Source organism: Micromys minutus, assembly GCF_963924665.1.
Source record: "Micromys minutus genome assembly, chromosome: 6".
Classification (NCBI taxonomy): Eukaryota; Metazoa; Chordata; class Mammalia; order Rodentia; family Muridae; genus Micromys; species Micromys minutus.
Genome location: NC_137975.1, coordinates 41,292,874 through 41,312,254, shown reverse-complemented (window position 1 = coordinate 41,312,254; position 19,381 = coordinate 41,292,874). Strand labels below are relative to the sequence as shown.

At 39.5% G+C, this 19,381-nt stretch overlaps 2 protein-coding genes across 2 annotated transcripts in view; one reads left to right on the top strand and one right to left on the bottom strand.

The window, feature by feature from the left end:
- Positions 1–19,381, top strand: part of GPR158 (G protein-coupled receptor 158) — a gene marked incomplete at both ends in the record, with an annotated part of 357,084 nt that overhangs the window by 145,154 nt on the left and 192,549 nt on the right. The window lies entirely within an intron of this gene.
- Positions 12,069–12,950, bottom strand: LOC308421469 (small ribosomal subunit protein uS5-like; the record flags this gene model as incomplete). Its single annotated transcript, XM_080917848.1, has 1 exon — positions 12,069–12,950. The coding sequence occupies one exon, from the start codon at positions 12,948–12,950 to the stop codon at positions 12,069–12,071; it is 882 nt and encodes a 293-aa protein (XP_080773974.1).

Below are 19,381 nucleotides of genomic sequence, written 5' to 3'. Positions count from 1 at the left end.
TAAATTTAATGACTTTGTCTTCTAGAGCCACATTCATTGTGTCCCATCAGTTTGGGTATGTTGTGTATTCATTTTCATTTAATGCTTGAATGTCTTTAATTTCTTAATGTTTGTCTTGACTCTCTTTTGTTCAGTAGAGTCGCTCAGTTTTCATGAGTTTGTAAGCTTTCTGTTGTTGATGATATCTAGTTTAATCCATGAAAGTCTGCTAGCTCATAGGGAATTATTTTAATTTTTTTAGGTCTGTTGAGAAATCTTTTGTTTATGAGTGTGTGATCAATTTTGAAGAAAGTTCCATGAAGTATACAATGGAATGTATGTTCTTTGTGTTTGGGTGAAATATCTGTAAATATCCATTTGGTTTACTTGAGTTTGGTTTGGTCCATTTTGTATACTCTGTTTAGTTTTTGTCTGGATGTCCTGTCTACTCATGAGGGTAGGGTATGGAAATCTCACACTATCAGGGTTTGAGGGTCAATATGTTATGTAAGCTGTAATAATGTTTCTATTATAAACTTGAGTGCCCTTGTGCTTAGTACAGGGATGTTGAGAATTAAAGTGTTCTCTTGGTAGATATCTTTTTTTTATGAATATACAATACCTTTCTAGATCCCTTCTGATTTCTTTTGAAGTCTGTTTTGTTAGATATTAAAATGACTACACTAGCTTTATTTTTAGGTTCATTGGGTTGAAATAGCTTTTTCCATTCTTTTACTCTAAAGTGATGCCTATACTTGATGTTAAGGGCTTTTCCTTGGGTATGGCAGAAGGATAGTTCCTGTTTTCTCATTTATTCTGTTGGTCTTTGTCTTTGTATTGGGGAATGGAAACCACTGATATTGAAAGTTATCACTGAGCAGTGTTTGTTGATTCCTGTTATTTTGGTTTTGTGTCACATTTTCCTTTGATGGTTTAGGATTATTTATTTCTTGCATTTTCATAGGTGAAATTTAGCCTCCATATGGTGTTTTTTCTTTTAGTGCCTTCTTTGGGCTGTATTTGTAGACAAATATTGCTTAAATTTAGGTTATAAATGTTTCTGGGTATAGTATAGTGGTTTGGATGACAAGTATAGTCTCTTAGAGTCTACAGCAAATCTACCCTGGCCTTTCTGTCCTTCAGAGTCTCTACTGAGAAGTCAGATGTAATTCTAATAGGGCTGCTTTTGCATGTTATTTTGTTTACTCCACTTGCAGCTTTTAATATTCTTCTTTAAAAATTTTTGTTCTGTATGTTTAGTGGTTTCATTATGTGTCAAGGAGAATTTCTTTTAGTGAAGTTGATTAGCTGTCTGTATGCTTATTTTACCTTGTTAAAGACCTTTATCTTAGCTTATTGAATTTTTTTAAAATAATTTTGTTGAAAAATATCTTTTGTGTTTTTGACCTAGGTTTCTTCTCCTTCTTCTCTAGTGCTATTATTCATAGATTTGGTCTTTTTTCATTGTGTCCCAGATTCCCTGAATGTTTTGTACCTGGAGTGTTTTAGAGTTAATGCCTTTTTAAAACCAAGGTATTCATTTCTTCTACTGTGCCTTTAATGCTTGGGATTTTCTCTTCCATCTCTTGTATCCACTGTTGAGGCTTACTTTTGAAGTTCCTGTTTGGGTTCCTGAGTCTTCCATTTCCAGATTTTCCTCAGTTTGGGTTTTCTTTACTGATTCTGTTTTACACTCGGCATTGTTCTCATTAATTTCTTTCCAGTATTTACTTGTTTATCTGTGTTTTCATAGATTTCCTTAAGGGTTATCTCTTCATTTCCTCTTTAAAACATCTATCATGTTTATAAAGGCTATGTAAAGGTCTTTGTCTTCATCAGCTTTCTTTGCAGTAATCAGAGTCTGCTGTATCATGGTGCAGAGATCTATCTATTGGAGACATACTAACTGTTACTGACTTTTTCTTTTTTATGCTGGTGTCTAGGCATCTGGTTTTGGCAAGATTGTGATTTTAGGTCTTGATATCTGGCCTTGTCTCTGTTGAGTGGCTCTTTCTTTCTTTCTTTCTTTCTTTCTTTCTTTCTTTCTTTCTTTCTTTCTTTCCTTTTTTTGGTTTCTTTTACCCTCTCTAGTTCTTAGGAGAGTGTGGTAGCTGTCTGTTATCTGGTATGGAATTCTCTGGGATTATGTTTTGTGTCGGTACTGGGGTTACCAATACAATGTGTTTCTAGGTTTTTGGAAGTGATATTTAGAAAAAAGAATGGGTTAGGATGGGCAGCTAGGGGGATGCATAGGAGGCAGAAAAGCATCATGTTACACCAGGATGTTCAGTTCCTTAAGAATTAAGGCAGAAAGTGAGGAAAGACTACAACAGGTAGTCTTCTACAGAGCTGGCAATGAAACTAAAGGATCAGCTATGGAGAAGAGGAGAGTGAAGATCTGAAGCTAACTCACCTGCTTGGCTGGCCTATTTGTGTCTCTGGACAGCTTAGCTGGTGGTTTCCCGGGGAACTGCTGCTGGAGTTGTGGGCTGGGACAATGGTGTGCGTTGGAGGAAGGGAATTTGGAAAGGAAAATCTGTGTGACCCAGTGGGTGATGGATGGCAGGTGGGGGGCTGCTTCAGGAGGTCTGCTACAAAGCTGGGATGAGACCAGAGGCAGGGATTTTGAGGAAACGAGGTGTGCTGTTACCCTACCTGCTCCCTGTCAAAGAAACCTGCCATGTCAGGTAACCAGAAATGTCAGTTGGAGGGTGGGTAATGGGATGAGCTTGATCCCTGTATCTTTGAATATTTTTCTTATACTTTCCCATAAAAATTTTTACCATTCCAGACTTTAAATTATTTTTTCTGACCAACTTTGGATTTATTTTTCTGCAGAGTGAAAGATATGAAACTCTCTCATCAGAGGGGAAGGCAAGATAATTCCTGGAGGGGGTGTAGTTCCGCCATTATAAATGGTTAGTGGGCAGTATGTGTAGTTTTACAGAGTATGCAAGGTATGCAGGTTCTAAAGTAAATGTCTAAAACTATTGTTATTTAGAAATCATTTAAAGTAGTGCTGGTATGCTATAGGCTAACGGGAGACCTGCTGTTTCAAAGAAATAAATAATATGGAGCTTTTAATAATTTATTTAAAGCTGGTGTAGATGATTAAGAAAAACACATATCTGCATAATCTAGATGCTATTGTCTCAGCATGTTTTAAAGTGTTTTAGATAGAAATTCGTGTTGCTAATGAGCCTGTGTTTTCATCTCGCCTGAGTGTTTCTGATCGCTTCAAATGAGCTTGCATAATAATACCACCATGTCATTATATTTACTTTCTGTAAAGTTTAATTGTTAAGGGCTCCCACTGTTTCCATGTATTTTCAAAGTTGTAAAACTGTAACGAGTATCTTGTCTCATAAAATTCTTGCCACATCCAAAGGCAAATATATATCTACTAGTGGCCATTACCAGGCCTCTTTTCCAGAGTGTGGGGACTATCATTTATTCTCTTTCATGATGTTGCCTGATTCAGGCACCCGTTGGTATTGGAATTATGTCACAGATGGAATTTCACATCCATCTAATCTCACCTAGCAAGTATGTTGTGATGTAAATTCCCATTCCCTTGTTTGATGATTGACTATTCCATTGTATGGGTGTGTCCATCTTGTGTCCACAGGTGGGTACTTGTTGGACTTTAGAACTGCTCTGTTGTGGTTACTGCAGCTTTGCAGTAAGTTTTGAAATTAGGAATCTTGACTCTTACACTTTTTTTCTTTTCAGGATTGTTTAGACTATTCTGGATTACTTGCATTTCCTTATGAATTCTGTATTAGCTAGTTCATTCCTCAAAAATTATAGATTTCTCAGTATTTGTTCTATTATCCTGCCTAACCGGATCCATCCTGTTCCTAACCCTATTTGCCTTCAGTCTACCTATGAAATCTTTTTTTTTATTTCCTTTCTCAGGGAGCCCTTTTCATCCTCTTTAAGTCCTATTTCTTAGCCTCTCTGGGTACATAAACAAGATTGTCTTTTATTTTATAGCTAATATCCACTTATGAGGAATACATACCATGTTTACCATTCTGGGTTTGGGTCACCTCACTCAGGATGATTTTTTTTTTCTACTTCCACCCATTTGCCTGCAAATTACATGATGTCATTGTTTTTGGCAGCTGAGTAATTCATCACTGTATAAATGTGCCATATTTTCTTTATCTGTTCTTCAGAAAAATAATTGGAATTAGGACACGTCTGGTGGTGTGTATGAGTTGGACACTTCATGGAATATATGAAAGCAATCCTAGCAAAGATTTCTTGTAATGCGGGACACTGGGCCTGAACTGGCCATCTTCTGTAACCAGGCAAGTCCTTAAGAGAAGGGATTGGGACACCCACCCAGTCACAAAACCTTTGACCTGCAAATTGTCCTTGCCTGTAAAGTGTGCTGGGTCTGGAACCTAGAGGTATCATCATCAATGAAACCAGAGAGGCTTCACATATATACATACCATAACACATAAAAACAGCACACTCTACACACACGGACATACGTGTATACACCTTCCCACACAATAAAGTCATACACACACTACATCATATATAAATACACATATGTGCACATACATAAACATTGGCATGCTCAGAAGAATATTGATTATTTAAACTAATAAATATAGGAAGACTCACACTTATTAAAATAAGTTTTAATTTTTTTTAAACAACAATTTCTGGTTTTAAGAGAGTCAGCCAAATCCAGATGTCTTGAGTCCTTAGTCCCAGAAGAGGCCACATATGGCATGAGCTGACACTTCACAGAAGGTGTAACTTCCTGTTTCCAATGACTCAAGTCCAATCCCATCACCCCATACAAGGTCTCAGCACAATCTCACCTAATCTCATAATAGCATCCGTCAATAGAAACTCCCTGAACCAGGTGTGGCTGTGTTTCTAACAATTCCTCACTGCAAGAGCTGCTTGACCTGTGGTTCTCTTCATACTGTCATTAACATAAGGAAGTGCTCCTGTTGTCCTGGCAACCAGAAGGAACACAGCACTGCTCCTGCTGCTTGTAATCCTGCTTTAGTTTCTACTGTGCTTTTAGAACCTCAGACTTTGTGGTCAAATGAATACAATGGATACAATGCCTTTAAGACTAGTCTCCCTCTGTCTCTGTTTTCTCTCTTTAACATATTTTATATTATTACATACATTTATTGTATACTGTACTGTGTAATATAAGGACATTTTCAAAAAAAAGTACAAGTTTTGAAGTTATTTTGTTGAATTTGTTTTTAGGTTTTTACTCTTTTTGATGGTTCTTTAATGGACTTTTTAATATAATTTTGTATCTTTGAAAGATTTGTTAGTTCTAATAGTCTTTTTGTGACTGCATTAGGGTCTCTCATACACACACACACACACACACATAATATATATAATGAAAATATATAATCCCAAATATCTTTATATATTTGGGATTATAACTTTTTCAATTATTTGATGCCTGTCTCCTATTTCTGTTTCTCTATATCACTCTTGCTTTTTGCCCTCAATGTCTGCTTCCTTTTTCTTACCTTATCTCTTACCTTTACCTTCTTCTTTTCTCGTACATTTAAAAAATATAAACAATGAATAATTTTTTGATAGAGCTCATATGCACGAGAGAGTCTGGCAGTCTCATCTTCCAAGGGGGTTCTAAGGTTTCTCCCTCTCAGAAATGGCTGGTTACTCCCAAGAGGTTCTTGCCACTGTTGCCTCAGTGGGCATGTCTTGCTGTGCTTCATATCATTGTTCCTCACGGTTCACACCTGGGTGTGCTTGAAGATGACCATGCTAGTGTATATCATAGCCTCCATGACTAAAAAGCTAGCCACTATGGATGAATCTTCTAGGTCAGTCCAGCTTGACTCCCCATGTTCTGTTGTTCAAGAATGTGATGTCTTCAAGTAATAGGTTCTTACTGTCGAGTTCCAGCAATGACATCAGCCTATATTTCAGGATCTACGGGACCTTGCTGTCCCCCAAACTCTAAAACATATAACGCATCCACAAGGTGGATGCAAGCCCAAGACAGCCTAATTCTCAGCATGGAGAGGGGCATTCAGCATGAAAGCTCACCCCTAGCCCCAGAGCTACTGGCAATTGTTGGCTTCTGGGAGAGGGAGAATCGCTTTTCTCTGAGAATATAGCCCCCAGACAGCCGAAGTTGGTTCTGATGGGTTAAAAACAAAACCAACATTCAAATTTGGGTAGATAGGAAAGGTATGATGGACATGGGCCAGCTGGAGAAAGGAGGTGGATGAATATGAATAAAACACCGTGTGCAAAACTTGTAAAGAATGACAACATTTTGAAAAAGTTGTTCCCTCTCAGTGTGCTGCTGACTGTGTGTCCCATGAGAGGATTACTTTTTCTCTGACTGTGTGTGCTTAGTTGTACTTCTGAGATTTTCTCGGGGTCCTGAATACCTTACCTTTATGAATTTCACGTGTATCTTATTGGATACATTTCTTGTTCTTTTTGAAAATTGCCCTTCATAAAGTCTAGGGGACCTTTTGGGTGTCTGTGATCTGCTCATGTACATATTTAAGAAACAGGAAGGGATACATAGCTACTACTTTTGTCAAAATTTATACTTCCACCCAAATGTTTGCTTTATTAATCAGAAGTCCAGTGTAGTATGGGGGTAAAGCATCCAAGAAACTCACTCTGGAAAGGCAAATCCAGGACTTTGGATATGATGATCCAAACAGATTATTTAGAAGAGCCTGCTTTGTAAAAATATAATTTATTTATTTGTTTATTTTTATATGCATTGGTGTTTTGCCTGGATGTATGCTTGTGTGAGGATGTTGAGTTTTCTGGAATAAGAGTTCCAGTCATAAGCTGTCATATGGTTGTAGGGAATTGAACCCAGGTCTTCTGAAAAAGCTGATAATGCTCTTAACCTACCTCTCCAGCCCTGGAAGAACCTCAGATAATACTCATTAAGAAAGTCTATCACAAATATTTCAACTCCGTGTTCAAATGCCATCTTGAAAACACTTTTGCATGTTAAACATTTTTTTTTTTTTTGCTATTTTAAAAAAATATTTTATTTGGACAGCGAACTAAGGACATATGCATTTTTGAGCTTTTTTTGTAGAATCACCAGATGAATTTTTTAAAAGTATGTTTTTCATATTTTTTCATCTGAGAATGATAGTAATTATACCAATTAAGATGATTTTATATGCAAATGGTAAATAATATTTTATGTTCTGCCCATAATAAAAGTAGAGATCACTGCCACTTGGAAATAAAGCATTTGGTTTTAATTTAGCATTTAGTAGACAGTACAGTTCTTGCCTTTTGAGTTAGCACTGAGCCCTTTTTTTCTTTAGCTGATTTGCTAATTACATTGAAAAACTCTCCAAAATCACACTGGGGATATGCAAATGTATCTTCCGTTTCTAAATACTTGAGAGGCAGCCAAGAATTTAGTACTTGCAAATACATTCTGAGTTTGATGTGATGTTTGTAGAATTGCTTTTATTATCCAGCTTTGTCCTTCTATTTTAGTACATGGAAATCTTCTCTGTCACTGAAATTAGAATAGATGTTATGATTCTTCCAACTAAGTTTTTAAAAGCGGAATTGATATCACAGGTAAAAGGAGAAAAGAACTAAACATGTTTTGGAGGAGTGGAAGCCTGCAGTAAGATGTTTGTCAGTTGTCAGACATCACAGAAAGACACACAGCTCTAGGGATGGAGCGCAGAAAGTTGATACAGAAACACTACTACCTAACACCTCTACACAGATGCTACCATGCTCCAGAAATAGGGAAACATTTCCAGAGCTTTAAAAATAGTTGTGTGCCCTGCCCAACCTTGTCAATGGTTCCTTAATTCAGCAAATGTTCTGACTTTTCACAGTATACAGTACATTTTTCCCTTTAGTTTTTATTATAAATAAAAAGATTCAGAATATAGGCAACGTTTATTCAGCATTATTTTTTTTAACGACTTTATTTTGCAAAACAAAGATACATGTAAAGATTTTAAACATTTTTTGCTTAAAATTATACATTTTTGTCAGTACTGTTTTTTCAGACATTAAAATAAATTTTACATAAAACCATGTGAATATGTTTTTTAGTCAGTACTTGATTTTTTTCAAGGGCTTGACAGTATGCATTGAAAACGTACTAGTTGCAATAAGCGTAAAGTACATGCAAAACAAAACGCAACATGGAAATAGTCAAAGTCTTCTTGTTTTGTGAATATATGTATATTTTTTTGTTTTCTTTATTTCTTGGACTTCATACAGTCTGTGAGTTGTTTCTGGGGGAGTGCAAGCCTCTGGGGTTAGCATCCCACTATCAGTGACTGCATATTATGTCTGTTCTTTTGTGACTGGGTTATCTCACTCAGGATGATCTTCTCTAGATGCAGCCATTTTCTTAAGAATTTGGTTAAGTCATTGTTTCTGGTGGCTGAGTGGTATTCCATTGTGTATATGTACCACAATTTTTGTATCCATTCGTCTTCTGAAGGACATCTGGGTTCCTTCCAGCTTCTGGCTATTATAAATAGAGCCGCTATGAACATTGTGGTGCATATATCTTTGTTGTGTATTAAAGTGTCTCTAGGGTATATGCCCAGAAGTGGAATAGCTGGGTCTTCAGGTAGTACTATATCCAATTTTCTGAGGTATCGCCAGACATATTTCCAGAGTGGTTGTATTAGCTTGCAACCCCACCAACAGTGGAGAAGTGTTCCTATTTCTCCGCAGCCTCGCCAGCATCTGCTGTCATCTGAGTTTTGGATCTTGGCCAATCTGACTGGTGTGAGGTGGAATCTTAGGGTTGTTTGGATTTGCATTTCCCTGATGGCTAAGGACATCGAGCACTTCCTCAGATGTTTTTCGGCCATTCGGTGTTCCTCAACTGAAAATGATTTGTTTAGCTCTGTACCCCATTTTTAATAGGGTTATTTGATTCTCTGGTGTCTAGCTTTTTGAGTTCTTTGTACACCTTGGATATTAGGCCTCTATCTGATGTGGTGTTGGTAAAGATCTTTTTCCATTCTGTTGGTTGCCGTTTTGTTTTCTTGACGATGTCCTTAGCCTTACAGAAACTTTGCAATCTCATTAAGTCCCATTTGTTAATCTTTGACCTTAGAGCTTGAGCCATTGGTGTTTTGTTCAGGAAATTTTCTCCTGTGCCTATGTGTTCTAAGGTTTTCCCTACTTTCTCATCTAATAGTTCCAGTGTATCTGGTTTAATGTGGAGATCTTTAATCCACTTACACTTGAGCTTTGTACAAGGAGATAAGAACGGGTCTATTTTCATTCTTTTGCATGTTGAGTGCCAGTTGGACCAGCACCATTTGTTGAATAGGCTGTTCTTTTTCCATTGAATGTTTATTGCACCTTTGTCAAAAATCAGGTGACCATATACATGAGGGCTCATTTCTGGATCTTCTATTCTATTCCATTGATCCACTTGCCTATTTCTGTACCAGTACCATGCAGTTTTCAGCACAATTGCCTTGTAATATAGCTTGAGGTCAGGGATAGTGATTCCCGCAGATGTTTTTTTGTTGTTGAGGATGGATTTCGCTATTCTAGGTCTTTTGTTATTCCATATGAAATTGCACATTGATCTTTCCAATTCCATGAAGAACTGGGTTGGAATTTTCATGGGGATTGCATTGAATCTGTAGATTGCTTTTGGTAGGATGGCCATTTTTAAGATGTTGATCTTTCCAATCCATGAGCATGGGAGATCTTCCCATTTTCTGAGATCCTCCTCAATTTCTTTCTTTAGAGGTTTGAAGTTCTTGTCATACAGGTCCTTCACTTCCTTAGTTAGAGTCACACCAAGGTATTTCATAGTTTTTGTAACTATTGTGAAGGGTACCTTTTCCCTAATTTCTTTTTCCACATGTTTGTCCTTTGAGTATAGGAAGGCTACTGATTTGTTTGAGTTAATTTTGTATCCGGCCACTTTGCTGAACTTGTTTATCAGCTGTAGGAGTTCTCTGGTGGAATTTTTGGGGTCACTCAAGTACACTATCATGTCATCGGCAAAGAGTGATGTTTTTATCTCTTCCTTTCCGATTTGTATCCCCTTGATCTACTTTTGCTGTCTAATTGCTCCAGCCAGGACTTCCAGTACTATGTTGAATAGGTAGGGAGAGAGTGGGCAGCCTTGTCGAGTCCCTGATTTTAGTGGGATTGCTTCAAGTTTCTCGCCATTAAGTTTGATGTTGGCTGTTGGTTTGCTGTATATTGCTTTTATTATGTTTAAATATGGGCCTTGGATACCTGTTCTTTCCAGGACTTTTAGCATGAAGGGGTGTTGGATTTTGTCGAATGCTTTCTCAGCATCTAGTGAGATGACCATGTGATTTTGGTCTTTAAGTTTGTTTATATGGTGGATTACATTCATGGATTTCCTTATGTTAAACCATCCCTGCATCCCAGGGATGAAGCCTACTTGGTCATGATGAATGATGGTTTTGATGTGTTCTTGGATTCGGTTTGCAAGTATTTTGTTGAGTATTTTTGCATCAATGTTTATAAGTGAGATTGGTCTGAAGTTCTCTTTCCTTGTAGGGTCTTTGTGTGGCTTAGGTACGAGGGTTATTGTAGCCTCAAAAAATGAGTTGGTAATATTCCATCTGATTCTATCTTTTGGAATAGTTTGGCGAATATTGGTGTTATATCCCCAATAAATGTCTGATAAAATTCTGCCCTGAACCCGTCTGGACCTGGGCTTTTTTTGGTTGGGAGGCTTTTGATGACTTCTTCTATTTCTTTAGGTGTTATAGGGTTATTTAGATGGTTTACTTGGTCCTGGTTAAACTTTGGGACCTTGTATCTGTCTAGGAATTCGTCCATTTCCTCCAGATTTTCCAATTTTGTGGAGTATAAGTTTTTGTAGTAGGATCTGATGATTTCTTGAATTTCCTTAGTTTCAGTTGTTATGTCTCCACTTTCCTTTCTGATTTTGTTAATTTGGATACTCTCTCTTTGCCCTTTAGTTAGTCTGGCTAGGGGTTTATCAATCTTGTTGATTTTCTCAAAGAACCAACTCTTTGTTTTGTTGATTTTTTCAATGTTTTTTTTTTGTTTCTATTTGGTCTATTTCTGCCCTAATTTTGATTATTTCTTGCCGTCTACTCTTTTTGGGTATATCTGCTTCCTTTTGTTCTAAGGCTTTTAGCTGTGCTGTCAGGTTGCTGATGTGAGCTCTCTCCAGTTTCTTCTTGGAAGCACTTAGGGCAATGAGTTTTCCTCTCAATACTGCTTTCATTGCATCCCATAGGTTTGGGTATGTTGTGTTATCATTTTCGTTGAATTCTAGAAAGTCCTTAATTTCTTTCTTTATTTCTTCTTTGACCCTGCTATCCTTTAACAGAGCGTTGTTTAGTTTCCATGTTTATGTGGGCATTTTCTTGTCTTTGTTGTTGTTAAAGACCAGCTGTAGACCATGGTGATCTGAGAGGATGCATGGGAGTATTTCAATCTTCTTATATCGATGAAGGCTCGTTCTGTGTCCAATTATGTGGTCAATTTTCGATCAGCATTATTTTTTGTTTCTCATAATACTAGATTATGCACATCGTATATTACTTTGTTATATGGATCTAGCATAATTTATTTCTCCATTGTGATATAGGTGAACATTTAATTTTATTACAGCTTAGGTTTAGTGCTAATAATATAGTTATTTTGTTTTTATATTGAGTCATGTGCACACATTTTTCGGTTGAATATGTACAAAGGTCTCTTGGTTTGAAATAATTCAATAGTTGGTTATATTCTTTCTTTACCTTAAGTTTTTACAATAGTGGGGGCTGAACTAGGAAATTCTCAATGAGTGAGCCATGTCTCAAGCCTGTTTTTATTTTTTTATTTCGAGATACCTTCCTGCATAGTTGCCAGGTTGACTAAAATTCACATCATAGCCCAGGCAGGCCCTGAATTTGTGAGCTTTTTGTTTCTGCTTTCTAAGTAGATAGGATCATAAAGAACTTCCAGGCCTGGGATAACAGGCTCAATGTGGTATGTTATTTTCTTTCTTTTTTTTTTTTTTTTTTTTTTTTTCAGATTTGGTTTATTTATTTTGTCTTTTATAAAAATCCTCATGTAGTAGCCACAGCTGGAGCCTGGGTCCTCTGAACAGAGACTCTGGTGTGGGTTTTCACAAGATGATCAGTGAATTCCTGATAAGGAGACTTGGTGAACACAGTTTCTTTCCAGAGGTCAGGGGTCAAGTAGCTGTACGTTTTTGAGATGGCATCAAAGGTGGCCTTGGCAGAGTTGCCCAGGGTGGCAGTGCAGCCTCTGGCTGAAGTGCAGCAGTCATCTATACCGGCCATCATCAGAAGCTTCTTGGGCACAGGAGCAGAGACAATGCCAGTGCCTCTGGGGGCAGGAATGAGACACACCAGCACAGAGCCACAGGGGCCTGTCACCTTGCATGGGACAGTGTGGGGCTTGCCAATCTTGTTACCCCAGTAGCCTCTCCTCACAGGGATGATGGAAAGCTTGGCCAGGATAATGGCCCCTCGAATGGCAGTGGCAACCTCCTTGGAGCACTTAACACCAAGACCAACGTGACCATTGTAGTCCCCAATAGCGACGAAAGCCTTGAACCTGGTCCGCTGGCCAGCCCGGGTCTGCTTCTGCACTGGCATGATTTTCAGAACCTCATCCTTTAGAGATGCACCCAGGAAAAAGTCGATAATCTCAGACTCCTTAATGGGCAGGGAGAACAGGTAGATCTCCTCCAAAGACTTGATCTTCATGTCCTTAACCAGGCGGCCCAGCTTGGTGACGGGGATCCACTCCTTGTCTTCAGCTTTACCTCCACGAGCCCCGCGGCCTCGACCACGGCCTCGGCCTCGACCAAGACCGCGGCCCCTAAGACCGCTGCCGAATCCTCCGTGGAAGCCGCCGCGGCCTCCTAAGCCTGGGCCCTGGGGTCCTCCAGGCCCTCCCGCTGCACCGGCATCATCCGCCATTTGGTATTTTCCCGAAGAAGAAGAAGCTGTTATTTTCATATTTAGAAGATATACCAAAGCTGTTTCCAGTTGGCTTTATCATCTACATATCTGTGAGTTCTTTATAAGGATTAAAAACTATTCTCACTTGAATTTAGACTGACAAATTGTATCTAATTCGTTAGACACGTTGGTTGTTTTTGTTACGCTGGAACCTGCTCATCTTCTGCACACTATCTGCCCTCCTTTCCCCGATTCCGCCTGAACAGAGAAAACTCACCTGCAGCAGACGTGGAGAAACCTTAGAGCTAACATGTCATTATTCTTGGTCTCTTTGTTTCAGGTCATCCACCCAAGGGTGCCCACCCAGGGGCTCAGTTTTGACCAAGTATGGACAGAATCTTAGCTCCTAGCCAGCCCTTGCCGAAACTCTATACCCACACCCTTGCTTCACCCTAGATGTGTGACTTCATGGATCCCACCCAAGAGTTGCCTCCTAATAAACCCGCCTTTATGTACTTTTAATCTGGTCTAATATTGCCTGTAGCTGCATCACTGAAGGAGAGAAAAAGTCTTTCATTTTTATTTTAATTTTTAGTTTTAATGAAAAAATATCTATGATTTGTAACATGTTGCTTTGATAGATAGATGAGTAACAAAAGCAAGCTAATTAAAATATCAGTTTCACCACTCACACACTCACCCACCCACTCACTCACTCACTCACTCACTCACACACTCACACACTCATTCACTCACTCACACACTCACACACTCATTCACTCACCCACTCACCCACTCACTCACTCACTCACTCACTCACACACTCACACACTCACTCACTCACCCACTCACCCACCCACTCACTCACTCACTCACACACTCACACACTCACCCACTCACTCACTCACTCACTCACACACTCACACACTCACCCACTCACCCACTCACTCACTTACTCACCCACTCACACACCCACACACTCACCCACTCACTCACTCACCCACCCACTCACTCACTCACCCACTCACTCACTCACACACTCACACACTCACCCACTCACTCACCCACTCACTCACTCACTTACCCACTCACCCACTCACTCACTCACTCACACACTCACACACTCACTCACTCACCCACTCACCCACTCACTCACTCACACACTCACACACTCACCCACTCACTCACCCACTCACCCACTCACTCACTCACTCACTCACACACTCACACACTCACCCACTCACTCACTCACACACTCACACACTCACCCACTCACTCACCCACTCACTCACTCACTTACCCACTCACCCACTCACTCACTCACTCACACACTCACACACTCACTCACTCACCCACTCACCCACTCACTCACTCACACACTCACACACTCACCCACTCACTCACCCACTCACCCACTCACTCACTCACTCACTCACTCACTCACACACTCACTCACTCACTCAGTCACACTGCTTGTATATTGAGAACAACATTTGAAGCTTTTTAACCATTCTCAAGCTATGCCACCTTGTTAGCTGAGTGTGTCAACAACCTGCTGAGTTAAAGATCTGAATGTATTCCTCCTAATTGAAGGATAATGTCTTTGGGTCAACATTTCTCCAATTGTTCTCATTTCCTCCACCTAGAATCTTGCAACTGACATACTTACTCTCTGCTTTTATGAATTTGACCCTTTAAATCGTGTATTTGTTACTTAAAAATGACTTTTCTCAGCTGGGAGTGATAATGCTTGATTGTAATCACAGCAGTTGGAAGATAATAGTCAGAAGGATCAGGAGTTCAAGGACATCCTCAGCTACACAGTGAGCTCTCGGTCAGTCTGGGCTACATGAGACCCTGTTTCAAAAACCAACAAAAATAATTACTTTTCTCCGATGTATAATATCATTGAAAACACTATATATGTTTATTAATTGTTCTGATGTTCTGTTAAGGGCTTTTGTCCAGTTTTACATGGACATGTTCCACTCTTTAACCATATTTAAGAATTCTTTGGTGTTCTACATATGAAGTCTTTTACATTGTATATATTAACGAACCTTTTTTGATTATGAAATTTGACTTTTTTTTCTTTATGATTTCTATTAACCAAGCATTATGGTTATTTTTAAAGCCTTTTATATTTAATAATATCCTGCATATTATTAAATATAAATATCATGAAGGTGTTTTATTTGTGATGTGGTAGGAATTTGAATGTTTTATCGTATACATGCTATGATTGTAGCTTCTATCTAGAATAACAAGTAGACTGCTAAATATAGGGGAATAGGGTATAGTGCCATAAAGAGAGATGAAGGAGAATCTGGGTATAGCCAGAGACTATGTTAATATTGATGATTCCACCAAAGGGCATATTGATGCCTGTGATGAAATGTAGCTCTTCACAGTGATGCTTCTGACAGGGGATGGGGTGGGGAAGCATTCAGACTGGCCACTGAGAATTCAACCATGCTTCAGTGAGTATATGGGCAATACAAAATGGACTTGATATTTTTGGGAGGGAGAGCACATGGGTGGGAGGGTGGGCCTAGGAGAAATGGGAAACAAATACGATTAGGTGCACTGTATGAAAGTACCAAAAAATTAATACAAATATTCTGATGAAAGAAATGAGATGGAGGATTAAATAGGAAGGGTGATGGGGAACAGAGTAAAGGAGGAAACATACGAGGGACAACTAACTCCAAAGGCCTTTTGAAAAGTGTATGAAAACCTACTATTGTAACAGTTTACTTAAATATGTACATATATGAAAGGGATGTAAAAGAGGTCGCCATATTACAGGGCAGACAGTACCCCAACTAGACATTTATGCCATCGAATAAAACCTACAGTGTGAGGAATGGGTTATACATATTGAGCCATTTGACAATGGGGTCCCATAGACCCCAACTCCTCTGAGACCTCACAGGCTATTGCCAAGGATACTGGGTATCTCTACTACCTGGCTTAAAACATTACTGCTGAAGACACCACTTGCTAAAAATCATCAAACATGGAGAAATCAAGCTGGTGGCCAACTAGAAGCTTCACCCCTATGACACCACCCCTACTGCTCATGGTTGTGGAAGGCACAGTGCATACTACCAGAAGAGAAAGTAATCATCAATGTCATCTGGATACAATCATTGCAACCTACATCAGTAGCCTACCTACAAGATACCCTGATTTAATAGTGACACAAACCTTATGTGAGTAGCCAACCAGTTTTGGTTTGGATATTAGGCTCACTCAATGAGAAAGAACTCATACCCAACACTATTGATATAGTCAGGACATGAGACTAAATATGTTTAGGGTTAAGGTGAAATTTAACATTATTATCATGCTGAAGGAACAATAAAATAATTTCTAGTGACCTTGCTATATACATGTAGAACGGGGGATTGCTCAACCCTAATCAGAGAAGCTACTTCTTATAGTAGAACAGAATTAACACAGAGACTAACAATTAATACAACTAACAATGTGCAGAGCACAAGAGACTTTGGAACACTCAGCCTTAAATGTGATGTCTTTATCAAACCCTATCTTTCAAGGCTCAGAGATTTACGTAGGAGAGGAAACCTTGTCAATAGTGAGGGAACTTGCTGGTAAAAGTTATGTAATTGAACAAGAAAGTTGTCATTATAGCTTAACAATATCACTGGGAACATGTTTGAGAAGATTCAAGAAGACTTAACTCAAAGAAGCAGATTGCTTAGCTTGGGCTCAGAGGAGAGACACTTTTGATTTCATCAAGAGACTGGGTATAGACTCAGAAAAACTGAATTATCAAAGGCAGTTGAGGAAGTTTCTGTATGTTGACTTTTATCCACATTAGCGAGTACTTCATTTAAATTAATTTGAATCTCATCATATTATTCACATTAATTCTTGTTATCTTGTATTATCTTTCATTCCAAAAATTAATTGAGAGCAGTAGATTATCCCAAGCACAGACAATATGAGTTCTGGCCAGCTAGAGCAGAGCACAGGTCTTAGTGACTTTCTATCCATGTATCTTTTGTGGTTGTGGCTTATGAACTGAGGCCCAGACCACATCTCTATTTTTCCTTCTGCATCACACTATGTTCCATAGAGCAGGAGCAAAATTTGGTGAAGAGTGAAAATAAAGTCTCTGTTGCTTATAAACTATTACCCCAGAGGACCAGAATGTCCGGTGCAAGCATAAGGCATAGTGAGTTTGTGGCATAGTGAGAAGTATTTCAATTTTGAAAGTAACAAACTTCAAGGTTTAGTGCTTATCAGGCCTCTGGGGCTATTGATGCCAATGGATCTGAAAAACTGGGATCACTTACTCTGAGATGCCATGAATTTTCCTAATCAGATCAAACTCTGAGTGTTTGTTGCTGATTGTGCATGTTGCTGACGTGTGTGCGTGTGTGTGCCTACTTTCATGTGTATACGAGATTCCTGTTGTTTGATGGTTGGTTTCACTACCTACAGCAATAAAACAAAATTAATAATAACAACAGTTTGTTTTTTAAGCTGAAATAGAGTATAAATGAACACACCTGCAACCCTGCCCCCTGGTCTCAGTCGATCGTGATTTTAAACAGGGTTTATTTTAGGCAGCTACAGAATGATAGTAAAGGTGTTGCACAGACTTCTGCTCCAAGCCAGATACCTGCCATCGTTGGGAGTGCAGCTGAGTTCACTTGCACATAATCTTATCTGCTGAGCTTGTTGGCTGCCCCCCTCCAATAGAGAGACAGGCAGTCAGGGTCATGGGAGCCTCACATGAGTATGCAACCACCTATCCTATCTGTTGGATGCTATTCTGCTCCACCTGTACATAGCCTGGGAGAGGGCCCAGGGGAAACAAGGGGAGAGAAGTCCATATATGAAGGGGTAGCTGTGGAAAAACAATCCTTCTGTTGGATAAAGACTTTCTGGTGTTGCCTTTTGTCTGAGGAGTAACCACTTACCAGTAGGTAACTCCTCACCGATGCTATGTAAGAAAGCCCTATAAACTCACTGGCTCCCTAAAGTGAACTTTGTTGGAATCATACCTTGGTTTGTCGTTGGTACCTTAGAAGGAGAGGTGGATCTTGCTTATGTCTCCCTTAGTAAGAAATTTCAGCAACAGTGACACAGTGCATCATCTGATGCTCGTGAGTTCCTGCTTCCTTGGATGATGGTTTGATGGCATGTATGGTGGAGTGTGCCCTCTCATTGCCTGGAGGCCTTTTAGACTTCTCCTGTGCTGAGTCTTCCTTCAGATTTAGTCAGTGGCTAGCTATTGTAGGGAAGAAGCACTGGATCCGAATTGTAACGTGATATGTTTTAGTAACACATTCTTCCAAACCCTTTCTTATATTGGCAGACTCATCATTACAGTATTTCCGCAAAGACAAACTTGAAAGCAAGAAAAGCAAGCAAAGCCGCCATTCTTTTCAAATTCAGGAGACTCCTCACTACTTGATCTTGCCACTGTCAAGCTTTTAACTCTTTCTGCTTCTGAGACATTGCTTTTGAATGAGGCTTAGTAAATTCAGCACAGCAGGGCACTTTCTGGAAGTGGATCAGTCTTCTTTTTAAGGCAGAAAAGTCTCCAAGATAATGGTTGGGGGGAGGTTGGGGTTTCAGGCTGTACTAGTTTCTGTTGCTGTGTATGCTTCATCTGCTATAGCAGCATCCCTTGCTGCACCAGCATTCATTGCTGCATCAGCAGCCACTGCTGTGTGTTTCCATTGCTGTACTTGTTTGTCTTGCTTGGAAATATGTATCTGCGAACAGTTCTTGTGATGTGTTGTTAGAGAAAAGAGAAAAGAGGTATACAGCAGGCGCGCGCGCGCGCACACACACACACACACACACACACACACACACACACACACACACACACATATATATATATGCATGTATTGTACTTGCGCCTGCTGTATACCACAGTATATATGGGCATGCATGCAGGGTCCAGAAGAGGACTCTGGGTATCCTGTTCCATCATTCTCTGCCTTATTTCCTTGAGGACTGGAAGGGTCTGTTGCTGAAAGTAGAGCTAGGATGCAGATCAGCAAGCTCCAACAATCCTCATCTCTCTGCCCTCCCAATCTCCATTGCAGGGGTTAGAGGTACCATGGCCCCTCCTGCTGATGCATGAATGTAGTGGGCATCTGAATAAGAGCTTACCCACTAGCCCCCTCCTAAATCCAGGCTTCTGTGTTCAGGAAATCTAGGGAGAGAAACAACACTCTCCTTTGTATAGTTCCCAAATGAATATTTATTTCTTTTCAGTCCAAGTTGGAGAATTCTGCACTAGGACCTGACTGATTTCGAATAGAATACTGCCTGAAACCAAGGAGAATAGAAAGATGAAGCACGGGGACAAACAAAACAGATGCTAGAGCAGCCATGTGCCAGTACCAGCTGCTGCTTTATGGAACACAGCACACTGAAGCTGTACTTCTTGGCCTGCA